The sequence below is a fragment of the Cariama cristata genome, unplaced genomic scaffold (genome assembly GCF_000690535.1).
Source record: "Cariama cristata isolate BGI_N322 unplaced genomic scaffold, ASM69053v1 scaffold4546, whole genome shotgun sequence".
Taxonomy (NCBI): Eukaryota; Metazoa; Chordata; class Aves; order Cariamiformes; family Cariamidae; genus Cariama; species Cariama cristata.
The window spans coordinates 216,843-237,365 of NW_009622620.1; the positions used below are offsets into that span (position 1 = coordinate 216,843).

At 34.5% G+C, this 20,523-nt stretch overlaps 1 protein-coding gene across 1 annotated transcript in view; it reads right to left on the bottom strand.

The window, feature by feature from the left end:
* LOC104163392 (probable G-protein coupled receptor 125) overlaps window positions 1-19,782 on the bottom strand; it is a 183,532-nt gene extending 163,750 nt beyond the window's left edge. Inside the window, exons 1-4 of the mRNA XM_009702393.1 lie at window positions 19,718-19,782; window positions 15,462-15,533; window positions 6,166-6,237; window positions 5,205-5,368 (exon numbers count right to left, since the gene is read on the bottom strand). Coding sequence (XP_009700695.1) covers window positions 5,205-5,368; window positions 6,166-6,237; window positions 15,462-15,493 — 268 coding nt within the window. The 5' untranslated portion in view covers window positions 15,494-15,533; window positions 19,718-19,782. The remainder of the gene's footprint in view (window positions 1-5,204; window positions 5,369-6,165; window positions 6,238-15,461; window positions 15,534-19,717) is intronic.
* Window positions 19,783-20,523: the final 741 nt, after the last annotated feature.

Sequence of the window (20,523 nt, forward strand, 5' to 3'; positions counted from 1 at the left end):
GGATTTTTATTCTTCTTTAATGTTAACAGCTTTCTCAGTAGTCAGCCTATTAAGGCATGCTAGAAACCTAATCACACAGATCTTATACAGATAAAACTCCTGTTCTGTATTTTTAGTACTCATTCCCTGTCATCCATAGTGAAAGTCCTAATTGACTATTAAAGCTATGAGTAAATTATGAACCAACCCAAACAATTTCTCACTACAAGTTTGATGTGAAGTTACAATTCTATTCATCACAACCAATGGGTGCCCTACCCATGAACAGAATACACATTTTGTCATAATACATACTTTCAAAATAGCATAATGTAACAACCTCTCTAAGCCATGTCAAACACACTACAGTAGATTTTCATGAATGTGGAGCACCCAGAGCAACAAGATAATTCAAAACCAGCTTCTGGATATTCAAAGCCTCCTCAGCCTAGGGAGGTGACCCTACCCCCATTAAGGTAGATGAAACACTACGTAAAAACAGATGCTATCTCAGTCATGTTAATACAAGAAAGGAAAATGATTCAGCTGCAATATTTTGTTTTGTAATTTGCCATTACTTCATGCTTTGCAAGTTCTATTTCCACCATATTTTCCCTGAGACTGCATCTCAAAATGAAAGTATCTAACATTTGAGCTTATATCTATTTCCTTACTCTGGAAGTTTCTTGATAGAGGATGGTATATGAAGAACATGCAGTAATACTAGCTTGCTAATTGGCTCCATTTGCCCTTGTTTGTTGTAATTATTGCAACAACATGGATTTTTCAGAGATGTGCACAATATAAGTGAATAAATAATGCTGTATCTTACAACTTCTTTTAACTCTTGTCCTACAGTCCTATGTTGAAGCAGTTCAACATGTAAGATTTTATCACATTCAATATGACACAGCAAATAAGGAAGTGGGAAACAGAAAAATTCAGTGCAGGAGCATAATAAATATACAAACAACCAATTCATTCTTCCAAGAAGATGACTTGTGCATAGCTTTCCATCAACACAGATAGAGAAAGAGGGTAAACATAGTTTTGGGCAATTACATTTAGCCAATTCATCATGAAAGGGTCAGATGCAAAGGGCTTAAATGAGCTCTGCTAACATGGCCTGAGAGCCATTCAAGACTGTTAAAGATTGGTTTACCAGGCTTACTGTCAGACTGTCTTACAGCAGGCTTCTAGGAAAGGTAAGGACAACAACGGGAACAGGAAGGGTGACATGAGACAAAAACAGCTTGCCTGAAAGCACTGTGATGAGATCATAGAATTGTTTAGAATCATATGATTGTTTAGATTGGAAAGGACCTTTAAGATCATCGAGTCCAACTGTTAACCTAGCACTGCCAAGTCCACCACTAAACCATGTCCCTAAGCACCACATCTATGCATATTTTAAATACATCCAGGGATGATGACTCCACCACTTTCCTGGCCAGCCTGTTCCAATGCTTGACAAGCCTTTTGGGAAAGAAATTTTTCCTAATACTAAATCTAAACTTCCCCTGGTGCAACTTGAAGCGATTTCCTCTTGTCCTATTCCTGATGGTGCAGATGTATACGTATTAAACCATCAGTCAAGTAGAGTGAAGTGACTTGAAAAAAAATCTAGGTTCCTCTCTGCATTTAGACTTCCTGAGAACTGACAAGATACTATGTCTAGTTTTTTTAACCTGTCTGCTTTATAGGTCCAGGCAACAATATGATGACCAAGATTAGGACAGTAGACTACATAAACCTGAAAAGCTACTGACACTAAAAGAAGAACTAAACCTATCCAGTCTCTGCACAGAAAAATGCATAATGATAAGGAATAAAAATGTAATTTATGATGTATAAATGCATTAAATTCTAAGTCAAAAAAAGATATTTCTTAATATCCTTTTATATTTTCTTACTTTTGAAGACATTGCTTTTTAATTAAAAAAAAAGTGATAGCATGGTCCCAATTACTTATTTATAAACATCTGTAGAGAAAATATATGCAAAATTCAATACTTTAATTTGTAGATCTGCATGAGAAACAGTATTCTGTCCCAGGAGAATTAGATAATTTTCTTTGTGATGGAAATAAATAAATAATAATGTCTTAAAGCACTATAAGATTATTTTTATACTTTGACCTTTGCAATATTTTTTGTATGATTTATTATTTGTATGATTTAGTAAATATTTACATAATTATTTATATTATGTCAACCACTTTCTAAACTTTAAATAAAATCTAATTGGAGGACACAAGAAAGTTGGCACTTTTCCAAACATCTATTTTGATGAGTCAACATTTTCTAACAGAAAAAGGCTTCATATGAGGTATATGTCAATTGTAATTTGCAGAACAAGTGAACTTTTACTACTTAGTAATGTTAGTTCAATAGCATCAATACAGCTTTGATACTGAGAAACTAAATTCTAATATCTCATTCATCATTGTAAATAATCAAAATGCAGGTTTAAGGTATCTCATAATACCTTAAGACAAGGTATTTAAGACAAGATACTTTTAAGGTATCTCATAATACCTTAAGACAAAAACTCATACAGGTCTTTCCTGAGTGAAGAATTTGGCCTACAGAATCCATTTCTGCTGATGATGTGTGCAAGGGAAAGTCACAGACTCCTATCAGACCTCAGGTGGAATTTATAGCACTGATATTCAGAAAAATGTAATTTTCCTCCCGTAAATTGAGTATGTTTTATTTGGAGTCATGGAGAAACATTAACAAGGCATTGCATAAAGCCAATTTCACAATCATTTTTCAGAAAGATACTCTGTCCGTACCGTTATGAATTCATTGCAGTCCCTCATAATTAAGGCAGAAGGCAAAACTATCTTTTATCGTCAAACTAACTTCTCAGCCTTATTTCCAAAATAATCAAAAATTGTTTTATAGCTGAACAGTTCTGAGAATTGGAGATTTTTTATTAAAGAAGATTTAAGTAGCTCTTATAAGCTGTTAATCAAATACACAAGCAGAACCCTATGAATTCCAAAACTGTGCAGTCACTTAAATGAACTCTTATAAAAATCCCCAAAGCAGATTTTTAACTGTTTTCAACAGGTGACTACTTTGACTATCATGAGTTATCAGATGCATGAGAAAGATTTGCCAGAAATAAATTTGAAAGATGATTTCTTCTCCCATCAGAACATAAGATGAATCTAAAAAGCTCACGGCAAACTGCTCCTTGTAGCTCTACAGAAATTTTTTTACTGTCTAGTTTCCTCTCCACATACTTTTGACTTTTTGGTTCATTCCCTAACTCACCTGCAAAGACCTTTGCCACTTCCCTTCTATTTTTATTTTTTTCCTTCCATTCTTTTTTTTTGCTCATCTTGTGACTGCAATACCTCATGACATCCTCTAGCATGTAGAAGATAAGTAACTATAAATACAAATGTCTGACAGTATGGAAAATGTTCATATGTAGGAGTTTTTAATTTTTAGGTCACTTAATATTTTCTTTAAGATATGCTTAGTTTGATTAGCTCTGTGCATATTTCAACCCATATTATTTTTAAAACAATCTCAATAGTAGTTATTACTTTGGTGCCAGACAACCTTCTATTATGCCTAAATTCAAATTAAGTTACTGAAAATGAAATTGCTAAATGTTGTGGGCACTGTGAGCTGCCCAACAGACATTATAAGCACTGTGAAGTACCTGGCAGACATCACAGAGCTGGTGGAAGGCTCCCCAAATACAACCACCGTGAAGCTCTGCAGATATTAAAAGCAGTGTCAAGCTATTGGTAGTCATTACAAACCTTGTCAAGTGTTCTGTGGGCATTATAAATAGCAGTGAGAACTAGATGGGCATTATAAATTCTGTATCAGAGTTGCGGTAAGGAGTCCTATTAGGAATTCAAGTACAAAGTTCTGAGAAATTTCTTTCATTTCCTCTGCAAAATTCACAGGCTTATATTCATTGGCAACCTGGAAATACCAACTAACAGTCCTTAATCAATTTTTCTGATCATTTCAGCATTTTCAGAAGAAGGACTTTTCGTGCTGGGAAATGGATGTCTATGAAGATGCCCATGCTGAGTCTCTATAAAATAGCAGTTTGATATTTGAGAAGTATTGCAGATTTTCAAATGTTCAGTAATACAGGCTACTGGAAACTTCTCTGCCTTTCGCTCACAGGAGCTCATTCCTTATTTGGCTCCAGACAGGTATCTGTCTTTCCTTAACAATTCAGCTGATGGACCATCTATAGCTGGTATTCACATCCTTTCGCATCTCTCCTAACTTGTAAACATCTGTATTTGTTGTTAAAATCCAATTTTTTGTTATTACTCCAGTCAACTCTGATCTCCCTTCTGCTATAAATGTGTTAGCAACATTAGGATAAAAGTATGACTTTCCTTTTGTTTCTGTAAGACATTAGCAAAGTCACCATCCCATCCATTGTCATTGAAGAAAGTCAAAGATTCAAAGATTCCATGATTAACCAAGTATGTGTAAAATTATAGTTCTGATTATGGAACACACCAGCATGATCTTAGGCAATGACTTTTTCTCTGCAGTATGCGATATTTTAAAATCTCTGTTTTAGGCTGCTCTTTGCTAGACAGTGTTCAGTGTGAGATTAATTTTCTTTATTCATTCATATTTTTTTGTTTCCTTCCTCACACCATATCCATCATGTTTGCTATGGTGGAAAATCTTTTCCAAAAAGCAATTCACTTATAGATCTTCAAATACAGAATTCATCTAAATGAAGCTCACTGTAAAAATTCTATCCATCCCCAGGACGTAGTGCTAAAAGCTACAGTTACAAGTTTATAAAAATGAAAAATACAAGAATGAAATCTGACATTTATGCCACACTGTCAGAGATACAACTTGAAAGGAACATTCTATAAATCTCTGTAGGGATCCTCAGTTTCATGCAGTATACCATGTACAGCTACCATCATGGGTTAGTATTTTAAATCATGATTATATGTTACCAAATATATAGATAGAAGAGTGGTGTTCTTGCAATATATATATATTATTTTGTCTGAAATAAGAAACTTGTATTTGTTTCCATTCTCTTTTAATCTTAGTTGTATTTTCTGTGCCATATACCCGAATTTCTTGTGCCTATGAGCAAGATTTCCTACTTTTTTTTTTTTTTTGTATCATTTCATCATTTCTGTTTTTTAATATTTTCTCTGTATTTCACTTCAATTTGTAATGTTAAATGAGAGTACAGCTCACCACACATCAGCTGGTTTTCCTTCAGGTTACGAAATGAAAGTCCTTGTAAAACACTGGGGTAAGCACAAACTGTTTCCTCCGCTATTCGAACTGAAGCATTTCTGGCCCATTGCAAGACCCATTTTAGATTACAGTCACAAATGAGTGAATCGGTGTTGAAATGTCTAGAAAAGCAAAGAAAGATCACAATTGGTACACGTTATTTTCATAAAGATACTTTCTTCTGTTAGATTCAAATTACCTAACTCCAAAGAAAACTAATTCTAGATAAATGCATTACTATGGATGTATAATTATAAATATATAATTATAAAGATATCCTGAGATGACTAATACATATTGTCCCACTGTTAATGACTTCCAAGACATTATGCCAAAATTCTGGTTTTGATTACAGAACAGCATCACTGACTACTGGATTCAATTTGTGTATGTGCTACTGTAGAAAGTCATACTACAACACATACTACAACATACTACTTTCACCTACTATAAACTCTTTTAAGTAGAAACTTGGCAATGGAAGCATCCAGAATACACTTTTAAATCTCAGAGATGTACATTTAATAGAAATAACTGGCATTTGTTATTGAAATTGCAGGAAAAATATTTAACGTGAGTGGTTTTGTATATTCAGAGTTATTATATGATGTAATGCAAGAAAACATGAAAAGGCATAAGATCATAAAGGACAGAAAAATAGGGATGCTAGTCAGGATGGCTAGACTGGGCTAGTCAGGAATGGGGTCAAGTTGTCAGGGCTATCCATTCCACCAGGACAGGTAGAAGATGGCAGCTTATCAATAGTGAGACAGACATTGATAACAAAACACTGCATATTTTGCATTTGGAATGCATTGTTAGAGACAATCTTGTTCGAATTCATATTCAACTGTGTTATGTTTATTCTGATGTCTTTCTTGAATATTTCAGATTTCCAAACATAAGGAATGATACTTACAGTGCTTTCAGAGCTAGCAGCTCAGAAAAAAGTCCATTCATGAGACTTGAAAAAATATTCCCTGACAAATTCCTAGAAAAAAGCAATTTATAGTTAGTTATAACAAATACAAGAAGAAAACAAAATTGTTATAGAGTATAATTTTCCCAATGTCAATTAAGAAATTCTGCTTTATTGACAACAGTAAATTTAAATTTGCACATTGCTTTTTTGTAAATGACAGCAATATACCAATCAAATCATACACTTTTACTTCTTTTATTTTCTCAACAGGTATACATACAATTCCCTTGGTCTAATAAACAGGAATATTTCTACATATTTAATAGAATAGAATTCTAGAAGAGAATATTCTAGAATTTAAGTGAAAATATTCGTATAACGATTAGTCTGTGAGACCTATGTTGTGTTTTTATAGTATATGTAGAATGCCACTTCAAGGTAAAGAAATAAAAACAGTGTCTTAATTTAGTAATGCTAAGAAGAATTCAAACAATTCCTTAAAGTAGTAATGGGTTTCCAAATTAACTATACAAATAGTTTTATTACAAAGGACTTCAAACAAACTGATTTTTCACATCCTTAAATTAAGGACATTTCCATTTTAACTACTGTTTTACTGTTTCTTGTCTTGAAGGCTGAATGGATTAGGCTGAATACTTGCAAATAGATGCAATTCAATTTTGCCTAGTTTAACAGTTAAGGCTCTGCCAGTGCCTTAACAGTATAAAAGGTAAATGCTTAATGTCAAGTAGTATTTCTTTTTCTAGGCCAGTAAACTGAAAAATTAGTGCAGTATTCAAGATTAACATTTCATAGCATATGAGTTACCCACTTTTGAAATACTGATATATGGTCCTTTCTATCCAGTGCCCAAACCCTACAGGTCTGAATTCAAGAATGGCTACAAAATTTCAGCTATCAGTGAAATTTCAGATCTCTTCACTGAAGTTTTGTTGTTACATACAGAAAAAAATGTGGACTGGCAAAGAAAATGGTTTCATTACTTTTTCATTAAAAAGGATGTTTTTATAATTATTGATTTTACTTCTCTGATGTCTACAAAGTAAAGAATGTATATTAAACTGAAGATACAAATTCAGATCAGAAGCAATGTTCCACCAGTGAGAAATCTACCAAGCTGCAAAAGAACTGAACCAGCTTCCTAAAGTAAGGAAGAACAAAAAACTCAGTAACCATGCTTTCTACAGAAACCTGTACAGATACATATGGATCAATGAACTGAAGAAAGAAGAGAAAATATTCCTAATTTATAAATTACTTTAAGAATTTTATGGAGTATTCTTGAAACAATAACTAATCTTATTCATGTACACAATTAATTGTTCACCACTGAAATAATAAAAAAAGAACTTCGAACACTTCAAATTTTCATGGTAGTTTATAGCAAAATTCTACTAATACAGAAAAACAAACTGGCTCAGCAATGTTAAGTGAAATTATTTCTCACTATATTGAGCGATGATGAGATATGTTGATATAACTGAACTCATTGTTAAGATTTTGTTTAACAGTGCACCTTTAATGCAGTTGTGGTGCAAAGCTCTTGAAAATGGCAGGTCTTCCAAGTATCTCTTCAAATGTGGGTATGACTAAAGGTGGAAATGAATGTTTACTTGTAGGTACCTATTTCTATACCTATAATATTTTGGATTTATGAATAGGAACTAAAAATATTGAGCATTTCACAAAGACTCAGTTACCTCTTTACTTACAATTAAAGGGATCTACTCATGTGCTTATTGGACATAAGCCCTGACAAGACATATGCTGAAGCAGCTCAGTGAACTGGGACATTAAATGGTCTAAATCAGAAATGGATAACCCTGATATTTTCACTGAAGTAAATCAGAAGTGGTTCCACTAATACGAAAGCAGTTACAGTAGTATAAACTTCCTGACAGAGGACAATCTGGCTGAACTGAAAGATCAGGAAAGCAATTTGTCTAGTCTAGCAAGGATGGCAGCCAGAAGGCGCAATATAGGGGTTTTCTTTTCTCTGCCTTACCGCACTGCAGTATGACAACATTTCCTATCTGATGCAAATTCCAGCTTTTCCCTTAAATATCTAGCCAGGCTTCATACAGCAAAACAAACAGAACACCAAGTCTGAAGTTCGTCAATTCCATTTAGACCAAAGGAAGGCTTTATATCTGGTCAATATTTTAGGAAACGGAAAAACTGTAAGTCATTTCCACAGCCAACATAGCAGGGATTCAGCAGATGTATGGTAGCTATGCACCTGCCAGTGGTGCCCATTCTGTGTCTACTGAATCTATGCGCTTTCCATAGGTCCTACCAAATCCACCAAGATATCTAGCCAGAACTGACCTACACTATGTTAACCTAAAAATTCCTGACTCATGTTCCATTTAAAGATTTTTCATTCCTTTTATCATAACAGAGAAGTATGTAATCCTTTTCTTCAGTGGTTTTACCAAGCACCAGAATAATTGAGTTCCTGACAGTTCAAAAGTCAGCACAAAGTCAGCAAGCCATTTTTTCATATTATTTCATATTCTTCTGGAAATGACCTGTTTTCAAGTTTCCATATTACTACTAATAATTAGCAAACTAGGATCATGTTCACAGGGTTCTGTAAGTCATAAAGCAATACATTTCTATGGCCGAGAAACACATAATATCAATATACAAATATACAATATACAAATATATAATATACAATATCTGGATCTCCAACAGTGGGAATAGATTCTTCTCTAACAAAACTTTCAGGAATCTTCTCAAATCACCCCAATAACACATACATTTCTGAGCTAGGTATCTGCAGCACCCTGCAAATGCCTAGTTCTGTCAGTTCACATCATTTATGTTGTATATTAAAGTATCTCCAAATGCATAGTGTTGTGGAATTCTGCCATTTCAGATATCCTAAAAACCCACTCTAGGTTGATTTAAAAGGACTTTGGTTCTAAAAACATCTGTATCACCTAGTTTGCAAACATTTCAAACATAACAAATTAATGCACTCCAAAGCTGATAGCACTTAGTATGCCATTAACTTACTCCATTAACAGAAACACGCACTTTCTGTTATAACAAAGGTAAACCATTTTAGTCTTACATATAAGGTCCTACACTTATTTTTTCATACACCAAATACTCTTGTGCTTTTACAGAATTTAATAGAACACTTTTGACAAAAGCTTTAATATAAATGACAAATACCATAAACCAGTCAAAGGGAGTTATGTGTCTCAAAGGGCTATTCTGAGGCAAAATATAGGTAGAATGAGCAGTATATGAACATGAAGAACGCTTCACTTTTATGAGCGGTATTAAAAACCAAAAGCTGAATGCAAGGCTGACAGGCTGGTCTTCTGTGGGAAAAGATTGGGACAGGAGGGGTAGAAAACAAAAACTGAAATACAGAGAGGGCAGGTTATGGTGCATAATTTCTTGATGTTGCTAAAGCGGGGTCTGTTTGTTTCACTATGTTTTTTGAACTTTATTTCTGGCACCATACAAAGCAATTAGTTGCTTCAATGACAGCAAGAAAGTCACACAAGAATTTATGGTATAATATTATCATAAAGCTAACTGCTGATGATAATTCAGAGGCAGGATGAAGAATAAATCAGATATACTTTAATCAAACAATTGGAAGTAAGGAGGAAGTTCTGATTTGAACTTCCAAAAGGAAGATCCAGCAGTAGCTGCTTGTTGAAACAAATTTAAGGCTGCAACCTTTCAGAACCTGATGAGCAAACTTATGGGGGACTAAAGAAATTTAATCTGGTATATCAGTACAGTGGCACCATCCCAGTATTCCACAGCTCTTGATATTCAGATTAAATATAAACAGAATTAATGTGGATGGCAGCTCCATTACCTAGCAGAAATATATCTGCATACATAATTCTGGAACAAAGCACTGAGGCATGGCCACTGAGGGGCCAAAGGAGATTTGGAAGATTTGTTGCATTCAATTATGTCACTCCTAGTTAGAATACGCGCACCTCATCACAGCATAAACACAGCCAAAGGGTGATATATAAGCCAAAAAAGTTAAACTAATATCTTAGAAGACATAATAAATCTCCTCTTATACTGTCTGAGGCACTGTCAGCTGCATCTGTCATATGATGTGAAAGCATTTTGGAATAATTTTCCAGAGTACAAATCATCAAATCCAAGAAGGTGTAAAAATTAGATCAGTCTCAAGGAACATAATCACAACTCACTGGCTGCAGTAATTTTAGGAGCTGTGTGAAATTTTAGATTTCATTAGTAACTTGAAATTCAACTCCTATTCACTGAAATATACATCCTCACTGCAATCGGAGTAAAAGTCTTCTTTTCTATGTTATCAAGAGGCTTACTTTTTTTGTGGTTTCTGTATGTGTGCATGTTTTCAAAACAATACTAGATGATACTACTAGTTAACTTTTTCCTAATTCAAGAATCCTGTAGGTTGTCCTGTTCTAAAATAGACCGCACAAAACCACCAACCTTTCTGAAGAGGGTTTGCATTATCCCTGAAAGCTTAGGCAGTTCTCGTCCTTCATTTTAGCGAAGTATTTAAACATACCTTTACCCAACTCAGTTTAGATATATGCATCACATCATTTGGTTAAATATCCTGTGTCGGTTTGGGCCTAGAGCTGATTTTTCAGTTCTAATATCATTTTTTCAAACTGAATTAGATTTACAAGATTGAGTGAAACACACTGTGTTATTTTGTTTCACCTGGTATTTGTGCTTGTAAACAGTATAAGAAAATCTCATCTCTGTACTTCACAGAAGATGCATGAAAAGATTTATGTCCTTTGCTCCTTCCGGTGGACTCATGGCTCTCCCTACTGGTTTTGATAACAGTCTGCAAAGATCCTTCTGTAATTCATCTCTGCTAATGTAACACAGGAGAGCTCTAATTACCACAATCAACAACTGCATAAATCAATGCATATGTATATATCTTTATATTGCTCCTTCAGTAATCTAAACAACATTTGATGGCTCTGAAACCAGTTCCATGTTTAAGAACTTGTCATCTTTTCCTTGGTACAATTATATACACTGATGTTTACACTAAGTAAATGCTTCTCCATAACCTTTTCAGAGAAAGCTTTCTTATACCCCTGCAATAACTAAATACAACTCAGAGGTATCAGTAGCAATGGAAAGGTGAATTACTGTATTTTGAACACATTTAAAAAAATTGACTCTGGGAAGTTTGTATGAGCTTCCAAGGGGAAAAAAGCTAGAAAGTGTTAGAAAAGTACCAGGTGGCATTAGCTTGCAGTCAATGAGCAATTACCAGTTCTTACACCAAAGGCAAATTGATATCCCAGCTCAAATAATTACTATCAGCATTCTGTCATTATATTAGATTTCTGAGATCAAAGAACAAATGATACTATGAACAGCAAGGAACAGTTCCTGATGATTGAGATTGTGGTTGTATTTCTTCACGAAATGATCACTGACCCAACAAGAGTAATGGTACTCTTGACATTGGTTTGGGAAGGACAGTCCCTACAAAAGAGAAAGTCATAACTTTCGACATAGCAATCAGGAACTGATCTACTTCAGATGAAAGGGGAATTTAGACTTATCTATCACTATGCCTCTGGTTTCCAAAGGACAGACTTTGGAAATAAAAAAATTAAATAAGTAACTAGTGAAGAACTACTAAAGTACATGAACTGGAATGCAGGATGGCCCCATTTGTCAAGTCAATGGTAGAAAGGCAATTTAAAACCCAATAAGAAAAATGAAAGATAGACTAAATGGATCAATAATCAAATCTTAAATATTGAAAAAATAATTCAAGTTTTAAAAAGATCAAAGAAGTAGAGTGACTATAATGAACAGGAAAAGGTTAACAAAAAGACAGGAAGCATATAGGGACAATGAAAATTACCAAAAAATAAATTAAACTTTGGAAAGTGTAATTAAAAAAAGGTGCAAAAGACACTTTAACAATACTACTATATTATAAGTAAGAAATTAAGAAAGAGTAGACATTATATATAGCCTAAATATATCCCATTACTACTATTTTTTATTCTGTTCAGTAAGGCTGGTCATTTGGATTATAGGTATTATTTATGTGAGAAGCATACACTAAATTCTGGAAATGATCTTTCCCAAGACCACCTACAGTATGACTACTAATCTGCAGAACTAGTTAAAATCCAAAAAATACCTGGGCAACTAGAGGCCTTCTAGGCTAATTCCACCTACATGAAAATACTAGCATAAATGTTAATGGTTTCCTACTGCTTATGAAGTATCATGTCAGATGTATATGAAAATCAATAAATGATTTTCATTGTCTAGAAAATTAGTGATCTTTTTATATGATTACATGATATGTCTTCAATAGATGCATATTGATTTTTTCCCCGCTTCTGATTTGCCAACATTTTTTTCCATTTTTCTTTCTTTTAAAACTCATTTACTGCGTCAAATACAAGAAGGCCAGACTAACAGGTCTACAGTTACCAGAATCATCATTTTTTCCACTGACACATGGGCATAACATCCATAAAAGCATGAAGAACCTGGTGTTAAATGCATTTATTGTAAGAGACTGTAAGATAACGGACAGGATAGAAGGGAGGGGATCGAGACATTACTAGGGCTCTGCAGAAACGGTCTTGTGACTGATTGTATTTAGTGCGTTCACTAATTACTCTGTTTCAGAAATGTAAGCATGTGAAAACGAAATCCGATAATAACAAAACCAAGGATTGGGCAATATTAAGAGAACTATCATACAGGAAGAGGTGTACATTCTTGAAGATGAGAGGTCTAGTAATTTCATTAAATAATATTATTCAAAGTGAAAAGTGTAATGTCACTTGAGAATTATACTTAAGAAAGGTCTGATTCAAATTTCTGCTATAATCTGGTGCCTCAGAAGGACAACAATACAGAAAGACCTGGATCTACAGCCCCTTGGAAATGCAAGTTAGCCCCATCTTCAGGAAAATGTAAATATTTACTTAGGATGCACAAAAAGACTAGATGCAAGACAGTGTTAATGATAGTGTAGAGGGAACTGATGAGACTTTCTCTGAATCTACATGCTCAGAAAATATTCACCAACACCAGGACAGGTAAACAGGTTACTAGAATGAGCAGGGATATGGCAAATCTGTTTTACAGAAGGCAACTGTAATGGTCTGGTTTGATCAGCTTGGTAACGACGGGCGTTCAGCATGCATATTGTGCCTTTTTCTGACATCTCTGGTATCAGTGAAGGATGTGGAGGTATACAAAAAAAATTCAGAGGAAAGGGATAGTACAGTTGAACACTGTCACAGAACAAATGTTGCACACTCACTGTGAATGAATTTCTGTTCCTTACCATCACAAGACTGAAGTTCTGTATTTAACTTCTAATTAGCTTTTAAGATGCACTCTGCAAGATTTAGACTTGTTTTCTTGAGAGAGCAGGGATTTGAACAGTTTTTATTGAGGTTGTTTCTAGCATATAGAAGCACCTTCCATTTCATAAAATGACTTCACCATTTTGAAACATACCTCCTATGGTAATCTGGCTATATAATCACAGTCATGTTCACTGTGCACAACAAACAAGAGACTCAGCAGCCCTCAATAGGTGAGTTGGGCTTGCCTGCTTTGGCGACTCATCCGAGATGGGTAAAAAGAGGGGCAGTCTGCATCTGTTCATCAACATGCTATCAAGATTCTTCCCATCATCTGTTCTCACTTGTTTTCATCAGAGAAGATTTGGCATAGTTACTTCCATTAATGTGATCTGTAAGCAAGGCAGATTTCAGCCTTTTACCTGGTGTCATCTTGACCTCATGGCAGATCTTTCTACAAAAATTTCCCTGTTTTTCCAAGGAAATGCCAGAACTGGTTGGAGAGGAAGAAAATAAAGTACGAGATTTGTAACGCACTATGATGCCATATAGGAATTTATTTCCCATTCAGGAATGAAGACAGATGTGAATGAAGATACAGAGCCCTTCTGGGTCTGGCCAAATGCCCATTTAAACCAGAATCCTTCCTGTGAATTGTCCCTTTCCCAGCCAGGAAATTCGCAGCCAACTTACTCATTCCTAGTACTTGCCTATGCTGCACTGCACCTTTGGCCATTCCTTTTTGCCCTTCTCTGAACCTTTTCTAGTTTTGGTCATCTTTTTGAGATAAGCAGATTGAAACTGTCCACAGTATTAAAAATGCACGTTCTTTGCTTTTTTCCCCATAGTACAATGGATGCTCTCCAATTTGTTCTCTCTTCCTTTAATAATACTCCCTAATTTTATTTTTTTTAATTATGCTGAGCAGATGTTTTCATGGCATTATCCACTATAATCTCAAAACATCTTACCTATGTTTTAATGGGTAGCCCAGAACAGATTGGTTTTTCTCCCTTGCATCACTTAATATTTATCCACATTAAATCTCATGTGCCATTTTATTGCCCAGTCATGGAGTTCTGTACATTACTTCTGACCTTCTTCAAAATCAACCCTTGTCTCTAATTCTCTGGTTAACTTAGTATATACTAGCAAACTTTGTCATCACACATTTTATCTCTTCCAGGCCATCTGATTCTCCCTAAAACTGTACAGCCTGGGTATACTATCATAATCTCATGCTTTCTGAATGATCTTTCTAGAGTAGCCTTATAACCTAATGATCACACAGGCTCTCTGGCATGCTTATGGATGTGCAAGTTGATTGTTTTCCTCCTTAGAGCATATTCCAGTGCAGTCGCATATGATAAACTGATGACTCAAAAAATACTATGACAAATAAAGTTTACAACACAGCACCTTATATGGACAGTCTAAAATTGATATTTCTGAAGCAATTTGAACTACCCTGATACTCCAAATTTACTTGAGACTTCATACATTTGTTTTCTCAGTATATGCTTACTTTTTTATGTAACAGACTTCAGGAAGAAAAAAGTTGGAAAATTCTAATTGATTTGTAATGGATAGAATGAGCAATATAACCTTCTTGAATTTAATTGTTTCCGAGACGTGCAAACAGAAATGCATACAAACAGAAATCTCACATTCAGCCTCTTTTCAATGTAAAAATAAAATTTAATTCTTTGCAGTTCTGATAGATTTTACAATTACAAATAGAAATGACATCTTTAAAATATTAAGTCACCACAATTAAAGGCTCAGGAAAGAGGGTTTTTTTAATTCAAAACCTATAATTTTCTTATAATGAAAGTTTATTTCTAACTGTACTCAGGTATGCCATGCGACAGTTTGAATTTCTCCTGTTTAAAACAAAAGTGGTATTATACTCACAGTTTGTGAAGACTGTTAAGTCCAACAAACATTTCTGGTGTTAGGCAACCAATTCTGTTATTTGAAAGATCCCTGAAACAAACAAATAAAAACCCATGAACATTAGGTCTGTCTTATTTATATGTACATCTACATGACCACATACAGCCTCTTTATTTTTAACACTTAAAGAGTTAGAGACAAATAAGAAATAAAAACTTTTTCTGTAATATAATGTAACTGAATGAAATAGATTTAGGAATTTTTATATTAACATTATTGAGCAATATTCCACAATTAAACATACTATACCGCAACTTATACTAATTGCATTAAAATGTGATTTTATATATGTAGCAAAAAAACCCCCAAACCAAAAATTCTTTCCAATTTAAAGAATTTTCTTTATCAAAGTTACTAGCACCTATCTCTTTACTTATGAAAAATTCTATGCACTTTGTTGCATGCAATATTCAGCCAAAATTGACATATTTTTACTGTTACTAATGCCTCATCTCACTTTCTTGCTGAAGAAATCACAGAAACCAGAGGGCAACTAATTTTTCAGCTAGTAAGAAGGTCAGTCTTGATAAGCACTTGGCAAGCTCTTTTAAGAGCAATACTGTTGGCTGTCTCAGACCACAAACAGTACAAGGCATTATGTTCCTTAACTCTTGTCTGCAGAAAGGTGAACAGATATTTTCTGTACAAGTCATATATACAACCTAATGTATAGGGTACTTATAGGAAGGAGAGAAAAATAGGTATGAACAATTATGTTGTGATAACAACATGAATACTGCCCCTTCGTGCATTCTGAACTAGTGTTCAATTTTTAGATATCTGGTTTTCAACCTTGACTCAAATTTTCCTTCTTAAAAAGTATGTTTTTTAAAATAATTGCAGTAATGTAAGGATTTTAAGTGATTATACATCCATGAAAAATGTGGGAAACTGCGGCAGGCCCGCAGATTCCTTGGCAGAGTATGAGGCAGTTGACCTCGACCAGGTTGTCGTGTACCCGTGAGAAAGTGCGAGATAACGAACTTGGATAGTTGCTATGCTGATGTGCAAAACAAGCAGAAGAACAGGAAGCAGAATATGTGGACGTGCAGGTGTGAAGAGCCAATGGACTTAAAGAACAAGGAGCCCGGACCAATTGGGGGAAGACAAGTATGAGAAAGAATAGTATAAAAGTTTGGAAATAATTAATAAAATAACGCACACACTTTCTTGCACCAGATTCTTGTCATGTCTGTCTCAACAATGACAGAAAAATACTAAAAGTGATTCAAATATATTTTCATTTTAGAATCAGTGGTAGTCTTGTGATTCCTTTGTTACATTGTGCAGATTCCCTATTTTCCTCTGGTTACATGAGAACACTGAAGTAATCAAACAGGAGAATAAAGGTTGTACTTTGACAAATCCAGTTATTGCTTTCATGGAGACATATCCAATTAGCTAGAACGTGAAGGCAATTTCTTTAGAAGTCACTACAAAGTCTTCTTCTATCAGCCAAAGAATATATTGTTGTACAATTAAATGATGAAACATCACATTGGAATGAAAATATTTCTTAAATGCTTGTCAGGGATATCAACTAGGCAACAGCTGAGAAAATAGTGTGGATAACAATATAGTGCAATAATTGCATATTAACATTATTCTTTAAGTTCTCCTAATAAAACCTACACAGAAAATCTAAAAATGCAAGTTTAAGATGGACAAACATACATCTCTCTCTCTCTCTCTTTGTATTAGAAGTAGTAAAGAAGAACCTACCCAGAATTCTTGGGTAATGCCTTACTGCTGCCTAAGCAAGGTCTGAACGCATATGGAAGAAACGCATCACTGTGTGAGGTATAATTTGGGTAGCAAAAGTAAATTTCATCTAAACTAATCAAACCAAGTGTATATTTCTCCAAGTGTGGCACACAGTAAAATGGAATTTTTAACAAAGTGAAAGGCTACATACTCTTTTCTCAAAGTTTACTTCAATGTTATTTTCAGAATAAGATATATGGCAGTGGCTGAAATCTCTGTATTGTAATCCATGTTTTCTAAAAAAACATTAGCAAAAAGAAAAGACAGTTTGCTGCACATTCCTCCAGACTAATACATGTTATATTAGACATAATTCAATTCGTAATGTACAAAGCTGGTGTTCCTTTTCAGGAGTAAGATATTCAACTTACTAACAGTGACATGTAAAATTGATGTTAGAGAAAACAAAACTCTCCTCTGTTGAATAACCAAGTGCCATAATTTTAGTGCTTCACAAATTTTCAATTTTCATCAATTTTGTGTGCAACTTTTTAAGTAAACCCTTGAAATAATTCAGTTTGTCCTTCAAATACGAATTATAACAGTTCTCCAAATCATTCACAGAAAACAGTTTGATGCTGACAGCCTGCAGTTTTGTCTGTCTGACTTGCTATTGCTGTATCTCTTGCAGTTGCCCATATTATATCAGCTTCTGCTTCTCACATCATTATTTATATTTCATGTGTGAAATAAGAAGATGTGAATGTAAAGTACAGTCTTAAAGTAATTACTGTATTCAGCACTCATCAGGAGTTTACACTATTTATTCCTTTTGCTCAATGGCCTGCTACCCAACATTTGCATAGTGAAGGAGTGCAGAGATTTTCTTCTTTACCATGGAACTACAACGATTTGTACCAAACATGTGGCAGTCTAGCAATTAGTCAATTCCTTGTCTCTAGATTGGTCCCAGTGTTACTTGTTCATATCAGCAATAACGGGTTTTTGAGTTCTAGCATGATAAATCTCAACGTTGCCATTTTCAGTTTGCTCAAGAGCCTTTTCTTCTCACTTTTCCCAGCACCTATTGACTTCGTCTTCCTTGACTTGTCTCTCCTGGCTGACCTAAGGCTCCACCTGTGCAGTCTTCAGATGTGCAGCCTGTGACTTGCACAGGTTTCTAGGTTTTCCCACAAGAGGTCAGGGTTGTGTTATTAGAGTATGCGGCCAAAGCAACAATTAGCACTCATTTTGACCATTTCATTGTATTGTTACCCCTGTACACAGAGTGAGCAAGGAAATTTCAACCTGACATTTTTCTTTGTATTAAAAATGTATATGCTACTCTGACTTCATCATTATGATGTCATTGGCTTTCTACACAAATGCACTAAAACTTAGTGGTTAGTGTTAGAAAATACTGCCACCTGTATGATCAGAGATTGAAATTTTTTACTTAGGTTGTGCAGTGTTCTTTGTATGTAGCAGTTAGGGAATTTAACCTCAGAGCAAAAAAGCAGAAGGATTTGTAAATTTCTTTTTCTGTGGATTTGCATTCCTTCTCATCTAAATCTTCCCATCCCACAAAAATAATCCCTGTTTTCTCATAGGTTTTCTCATCACACATAGGACAGTACACAATAAGGCTAGGCAGATTTCTGGTATGTGCTGATGGCCTTGTTAGTCGGTACATGGACATTTGGATGCTGTCACTTGGAAAAGTATAATTAAAAAGGGTTCATCTCACTTTTCCTTTAGGCTGAGTAGAACTAAGGAGGGTCTGTAGTCCTTGTTAATTAAAAGCAAAAAGGCCCACTTGTAGGATCTTAGTAACTTAGATATTTTTACCCTCTACAAATGTGGTTTAAAAATCAGCCAGTGCTTTCAAAAGTACTATGACAACATTTTCAAAGACAGGAATGCAAGAATGACAGATAGGGAATATATTGCATAAGTATTGTTTCCTTAGAAAACCATGCTAAAAATAAAAAATATCAAGTAGAGTCAATGTAAGAGGTATAGAAATGGTAGACAAATTCTAAAGCATGACAAAGTTTCCTTTCTAAGAATTTATTTTATAGATGTAGTCTATGATAAAAGTAAAGTAGACCTTACATAATGAAAAAACTCAGCGTAGCACAAAACATTGTTTACACATATGTAAACCACTTAGTTTTATTTCTGATTAGTGTCTGTAGTGACATATTGTCTGCTAAGTCATTAATTAGGCATGTTTTTTAACTTTGTAGACGTACTTGTTAGGACATTTATTGGAGAGCAATCAGATAATTTTAAATGGGAAAAGGTAAAAAAGAAGGGGCAAATGGAAAAGAAGAAGGGAAAGAAGAAGAAAAAGGCATGGTAAATTTAAAAAGCACAGTCTATGACTTTCTATTTACAGCCAGTGTCCTCATGTGATTATTGCTTGGTGGCATATCTGAGTTGCCCAAGGATAGAAATGTCGATACAAACACAATTTTCAGAATGATTCAAATGGAATTAATACTCACAGGCGCTTCAGTTCTGAAAGTCCATGGAAGGCCCCGGGCTCAATTGTGCTGATCAAATTATTCTTCAGATCTCTAGAAAGACATAATAGGAAGAGCAATTAATTATCACTTTACCTACTGTATTACTGTTATACACCAGGAGTGTGAAATGCAATGCAATTCTAACCTTTATTCATGTTGGCTAAAACTAAGAATGAATTTCTTTTAAATAATAACATCAAAAACATTATATCATTTGCAGTTTATAAAAACATATTTTTTCCAAGTAAGATAGTTAAGATTAGATGTTTTTTTAAAAAATCTGCTTTTAATTCTTCTCCTATTTATACTTTTCAAAACAAGCTTACCAGCTACTCTTGCCCCAGGAAAAATGTTTTAATCAATGAGTGAATAAAATAATCAGTCAGCAAAGCAAGAGTTTTTTAGTTTGCTTATTCATTTTGCTGTGCACTTTACACTTAATAAATTTCTGATTTCCAGCTAATGTAGGCAAAGCAGCTGGCATGTGAGACATAAACAGATAGGTCAGATTTCTGCCCTGAAATACAAGCAATTTCTCCTATTTGGCAGGTAGGTGCTTCATTTTGCATTTGGTGACAATCCAGAGGACTGGTTATTGTGCGGATAAAGAATATTTCACTGGCATTAGTAATCTCATCTGCTCTTGGCACAGTGCTTGGGGCCATGACATTGCTCTCAGCTCAGTCCCCACAGAGATTTACTACTGAATTGTCTCAAGACTCTTGTGATGTGAACTCTGAGGAAATGCCTTCAGTGCAATTAGATAACCAGGCCTAGGAGATAAA